This window comes from Populus euphratica, unplaced genomic scaffold, assembly GCF_000495115.2.
Source record: "Populus euphratica unplaced genomic scaffold, PopEup_1.0 scaffold497.1, whole genome shotgun sequence".
Classification (NCBI taxonomy): domain Eukaryota; kingdom Viridiplantae; phylum Streptophyta; class Magnoliopsida; order Malpighiales; family Salicaceae; genus Populus; species Populus euphratica.
Genome location: NW_011500377.1, coordinates 3,706 through 10,106, shown reverse-complemented (window position 1 = coordinate 10,106; position 6,401 = coordinate 3,706). Strand labels below are relative to the sequence as shown.

The following is a 6,401-nucleotide window of genomic DNA, read 5'->3' as shown; positions in this document are numbered from 1 at the left end:
AAAGAACTTAATTTTGATTAAAGCACAAATTGATCCAAGAATATTTCTATTATCAGATAAGCTGCTTTTAATTATTCTACACTTTAGATTTAGTAAACCTCTTCATCAATCAGAATATTTTTATGCTTTTTATAGAATTTTATATTAAAAAAAAAAGAAAACTTGGAGCCATTAGTCATATGTTAATCCATTAATTTAGGTTATAAAATAGTTATTTGTATATCCTTGTAACTTTATCTTTTTATATATATATATTTTTATATTTTAAAAATATTTTTTAAAAAATTAATTTTTTTTTTATTTTAAATTAATATATTTTTGATATTTTTAGATTATTTTGACACGTTAATAAAATAATTTTTAAAAAATAAAAAATATTATTTTTATTTATTTTTAAATAAAAAATATTTTAGAAAGTAATGGTATTTTTAAATATATTTAATTAAAATTAAAAAAAATAAGAATAGGAATAAGAATAAGGAGGAGGAGGATTAAGGAGGGACAAAGCGGACATTTGCAAGGAATGGAAAGGGGGTGGCTGACTAGGACTGAAACGAAAAAGAGTGCGAGGAAGAGAATCAAAAAGAGAAGAAAGAGAAAAAGGCCAAAAAAATCTTTCCTTCAAGGCCACAAACAAAACTCCTGGCTCAGAATTACTCTCCCTGCTTACGTGGCACCACCCACCTGCAAATGGATCAAAAACGGAGAACAAAAACTTTTGACATCGAAAACTTAACACTAGTGTCAGATCTCTTCACTCGCTTTCTCTCTCTAGAAATACCAAGTCTCTCTAGAAGCTTACGGTTTTTTTAGTTGAAAAAAAAAGAAAAAAGACGCAGAGAGCAGCAGGCAGAAATGTTGGAGCCAAGAGACCCGGCTATTAAGCTGTTTGGGAAGACTATTCAAGTGACAGAGATCTCTTCTACTACCACTACAGATAATGATGATAGTCAAGATCAAGACCGTCCATCTTGTGCAAGCTCTTCTCTTTGTGACACCGATTCTGATAATAATAAAAGAGATCATGGAGAAGAAGATATAGAAGCTGATGATAAGGTAAATGATTATTATTTGATTGGTTTATGAGATTTTGAGAGTGACCCATTTCTTAGAAAGTCAAAAGAATGAATGGGTTCTTCTTAGTTCTTGCTGAATTTGAAATTCACTTGCTTGCTGTTTTGGTTTCTAAACGTCAGCGTTTCACTGGTTGTGCTTATTATTGATTTGGTTCAGATGGCTTATGTAAATTTTCTTCCGCTTGTAGATTGCAGGTCTATAGATAACAAGTGTGTTTCAATTAACTAGCTTGATGATTCGCAGAATTATTATATTTGATTTGTGGATTTTGTTTTTTAATGGGAAATTTTGATTTGTTGCCTCTTTGTGTTGTCTCTCTCTCTCAAACCAACTTCTGTATTCTATTTTACCGTCTGGATTTTGGGTGCTGAATTGTTAGATCTCAGTGTTATAATTTCTTCCTTAAGTATATCTTTGAAAACCCATTTTCCCCCAAAAAATAGTCCTTTTTCTTGTATAAAAAGTGGTTGGTATTTTGAATTGTTCCTTAAAAGGCTTTCTGCTATTTATTTTTTGCAGTTAATTTTCAGTTTGACTTTTCTTGATAGCTCATCTAACAGTATTTCCTTGATTCATCTAAATAAAGGGTGGAAAAAAGGAGTGTCTTTGATGCCTGTGGTTGAAATTTCGTACCACCATCCATGCTTACTATCTACCTAACCTAACCTAGCCTCCTTGTAGAGGTTTCTGTCAATTTTCCATTCCTTAAAGTACACATGATTAATGGTGCTTACTTTTAATTTAGGAGGAGCTTAGATCAACATACTTCTGACTGTAGATTCTCATAAAAGTGATCAGCAAAATCTTATTTCATCTTCTAGTTTATCATTTTGTAATTCTGCTCTATTCAGATTTACATTGGGGGGCGGGGGCGCAAGAGGTTTCTTTTACCATTCTGACCAATCAAGTGTGTCGAAACACAAATGCTCATCATTTCTTGGTTTTGTTATTTTGAATGAGAAATGCATCAACCTTGTCATACAGCAATATCCTCTCTTGCCATATCCATATGTGAGTAATCGAGTTGTCAATGGGAACAGCATCTAGTTTAGGGTTAATGGTTCAAGGAAAACAATGTCACTGACCCCATACTGCTATTAAATGGAGGAATTGAGATAGGATAAACCTCATTTTGACTTCCTATGAAAAAACTGAACTCAGAAGTACACTCTACTAGCCCTAATGTCTTTCTTCTGTCTCACTTCTTGTTCAACTTTAATACAATTAAACTATGCATTTTCCAGGAAAATTCTGTCGTCGTTATGTGATTGTTTGTTGTAAATTTATCTGGTTTCTCCTTTCACATTCTTATTCCTCTACACAGTTTCTCAAGAATCTAGTGTTTTTACTTGTATTTATTAATTGTATTATGATCAATTCAGGACTCGGTGGAAAAAAGCCTGACTGAGAAACAGGAAGATGGAGTTTCACCTGTGGCTGCTGAAGAGCCTTCAAATCCAGATGCAAACTCAAGGACAAGTGAAAACCCTAAAACACCTTCCATTGAGAAAGAGAGTGAAGGATTGCAAACTTTAAGGACAGAAGAACATAGTGATACAAGTAATTCGCAAGAAAAGACCCTGAAAAAACCTGATAAGATCCTTCCATGCCCCCGCTGTAAGAGCATGGACACCAAGTTCTGTTACTACAACAATTACAACGTGAACCAACCCCGACACTTCTGCAAGAATTGTCAGAGATATTGGACAGCTGGGGGAACCATGAGGAATGTGCCTGTGGGTGCTGGTCGTCGCAAAAACAAGAACTCAGCATCTCACTATCGTCACATAACCATTCCTGAAGCTCTTCAGAATGTTCGAGCTGATGTTCCAAATGGAGTCTACCATCCTTCAATGAAAACTAATGGAACAGTGCTAACCTTTGGCTCTGACACACCTCTTCATGAATCAATGGCTTCTGTATTGAACCTTGCAGATAAAACAACGCGGAATTGCACAAGAAACGTGTCTCATAAACCTGATGCAGTGAGGATTCCAGTTTCTTATGGAAGTGGAGAAAACGGTGATGATCATTCTAATGGATCTTCAGTCACAGTGTCAAATTCAATTGATGAGGCAGGCAAAAGCATGTCGAAAGAATCAGCTATGCAGAATTGTCAGGGCTTTACCCCTGAGATACCATGTTTTCCTGGAGTCCCCTGGCCTTACCCTTGGAATTCAGCTCAATGGAGCTCCCCATTACCCCCACCTGCCTTTTGCCCTCCAGGTTTTCCTATGCCATTCTATCCTGCAGCAGCATACTGGGGTTGCACTGTACCAGGAGCTTGGAATATCCCTTGGCTTCCTCAGTCATCTTCTCCAAAACAAGCTTCCTTGAGCTCTAGCCCAAACTCTCCAACCCTAGGGAAACATTCAAGGGATGAAAACGTGCTCAAATCTAGCAACTCTGAAGAAGGGGAGTCAGCAAAGGAAAATAACACTGAAAGATGCCTTTGGATTCCAAAAACGCTCAGGATTGTTGACCCAGGTGAAGCTGCAAAAAGCTCTATATGGACGACTCTGGGGATTAAGAATGATAAGCCTGACTTGATTGGTGGGCGAGGACTGTTTAAGGCGTTTGAATCGAAGGTCGAAAAGAATCATGGAGCCGAAACCTCTCCAGTCTTACAAGCTAATCCTGCAGCATTGTCTAGATCACTCAAATTTCAGGAGAGCTCGTATTTTGGGTAGCTTTTAACTTGATATATATGTTCCAAGTGGTGGAAACCGATTCTGGTGTTTCCACTTCACAGCTTTATAAACCGAAGGTTCACAGTTCAGTCACTGGCCTCGTTTGCCTATAGTATCTTGCAGTGAATCTATACGAGGAAAGAGCATAGGAGAAGAGAACTATCCTAGTTAGCAGAAGTAGACACTGAAGTATTTATCTTTTTGTTGGATGCAGTCCAGGACGATGCTTTTTGTGTCCAGTTAGATGGTTTGCCAAGTTAATGTACATATTTATATGTGAAGTAGTGAGCGACCGAGAGCTTAGCACAGAATTGAGTTTGTGTGCCATAAATCCCATTTGTAATCAAATAAATTTGGGAATGGAAATCCAACTTGTTTCTACTGGCACTACATCTGTACAGGGTAGACTCCCATGTTTAGCTCACCCCTAGATTGTTCAATACAGGCATATTCTATGATAGCTCTTTTTGGAAACTCTAGATATCAAGGCCGCATGATGAATAAATTATACGAAGCAAGTTAGGTTTTTGTTTGATTTTTTTTTTTAGAATATTTACTGACTAATTTTTTAAGATCAGGTATATTTTTTAAATAATATATCGAAATAAGTTAAAAATTTACAATGAAATACTATACACATGAAAATATAATTTGATAAATTTATGGGTCAAATAGAGTTTGAAAACATATTATTTTAGATAATTAAAGTTATTAGACAAATCTTATTAAATTTGTTAGACTAAATTTTTGTGTATAGTTTGGCACATTTTTAGAGATACAAGTTGATTTTTGTTGAGATTCAAGTAGGCCGTAAACTAAATATTTCAAGTTTTCTAACATTATAAGATAGACTTAATGTTTTATTTAGATAAAAAAAAATAATATATTTGTTAGAATTGAAAATTTTTCAAAAATATATAAAAATTCGAGATTCAAGTAATATGAAGAAATTTTAGTACGAAGACTTTGTTTTTATTATCCTATTTTATTTATTTAATATCAAATAATTATTTTTAATTTGGGTTTGATCTAGCCCATTTAATATTTTTTATGAATTTATTTTATTATTGGACTTAGTTTAATTGACTATTAGTGTAGATTCATTAACTTGCAACTTAAAAGATATCCATTAGATTTAGTTAAAAAAGAATATATTTTGTTTTTTTAGTGAAAATTATAGGAATAATATATTTTATTATTGAATGAAGACAAAGAAGTTAGGATCATTGCATGCAACTCTAAACATGGAGAAGGCCCTTCAGATTTCAATTGTTATCGGAGAAGGCCAAACACCTTGCTGTTCTTTATAACAGAGAATCCTACCAAACAACTCGCACCAAAAAAGAGTTAGAAAGTTTAGCATAAAAGCTATTTCCATTTCTTGTTGCTTTTGCTTTCTCTTTCTTTCTTTCTTTTGTTTCCTTCTTACTTTATGTCTCTTCTTTGATATGCTTATGTTATCTGTCATAACAAGGAAAATGACTCCTAATTTGGGATCCTCTTAACCCTATACCAAACAAACAAGGGTTATTATTAAGCAACTTAAGGTTAATCATTTAAGGCCTAAAATATGTTTCCATTTATTTATCCATGATTGAGAAGAAACAATAAAAACAAGGTGACTTTCCATATAGTCCCCTAATTTTGAGTTTTTGTAAAATTAGATACCCCATTTGTTTAAATCAAGACAATCAATTTCATCATGTTGTCCAAAATGATTAGTATATCTTGCACTAGTTGAAGAAACATAATAACATATAACAAATTTCATCTCACTTAAAATCTTAGATTATTCTGATTTTTTTCTGTTTATTTCCTTTTATGAATAGTGTTTTTTTCCCTTGAGTCTTGGACTGAGAATATTAACATGAATAGATTTAATATGTTGTCATTTCAATAATTTTTTTAAAACATCATCTTAAAATTTTTAGTCAAACTATATTTTTATCATTTGATCAAGTTGTCTTTGGACTTGTCGAATTAATTAAATCATATTGGGTTAACTCCCACACTATTTATTTTTTTCACTAAAAAAATTAGCTATATTTGAATGTTTCTTTTAATATTAAAAAATTGATCCAATCGATAGCATAATACATAAGGCATATAAATGACCTAGTAAATACTTAATACGAATGTTTAAATTTTGAAATTTTATTTAGATAGTTGAAATTGAGTCTAAAATTTAAATTATATAATTTTAAGTTAATTTATTTTAGATTTAAGCTAATTCCTTGGCAATAACATCATTCAATTATTGTATAAGATTAGTCAATGCATCAATACTTGAAGATATTTTAAATCAAGTTTATCAATTTTATTCCTGTACGTGTGTTTTTTTATTGGAATGATTAGTTTTGAAGTATTTTAGCATGTCTTTTTTAGGTTGTAATATATATATATATACATATATATATATATATATATATACATACATACATACACACCATGATATGTTATAACTTAATTATCATATTATTGGTAGCCCTGTGAATTTGCTAGAGATGGTTTGATCCATCAAAATCTGTCTTTTAATATATAGGGCAGTAAAAACCATCCGATATATTTTGTGTTCTTTTTTCGCCAAACGGTGGCTACGATTCCATCAAGCACGTGATGCCGTGAGCTGTTAAT

General features: G+C 32.7%; 1 protein-coding gene across 1 annotated transcript; it reads left to right on the top strand.

Moving 5' to 3' along the window:
• Nucleotides 1-717: 717 nt before the first annotated feature.
• Nucleotides 718-4,191, top strand: LOC105114194 (cyclic dof factor 3-like). Its single transcript, XM_011010669.1, has 2 exons — nucleotides 718-1,056; nucleotides 2,460-4,191. The coding sequence occupies exons 1-2, from the start codon at nucleotides 856-858 to the stop codon at nucleotides 3,765-3,767; spliced, it is 1,509 nt and encodes a 502-aa protein (XP_011008971.1). The 5' UTR covers nucleotides 718-855; the 3' UTR covers nucleotides 3,768-4,191.
• The last annotated feature ends 2,210 nt before the right edge of the window (nucleotides 4,192-6,401 follow it).

Bases quoted from the DNA above. Each gene is read 5' to 3' on its own strand.
- LOC105114194 (XM_011010669.1), top strand. From the start codon at position 856: ATGTTGGAGCCAAGAGACCCGGCTATTAAGCTGTTTGGGAAGACTATT. The intron at 1,057-2,459 runs GTAAATGATTAT...TGATCAATTCAG, and splicing joins ATATAGAAGCTGATGATAAG to GACTCGGTGGAAAAAAGCCT.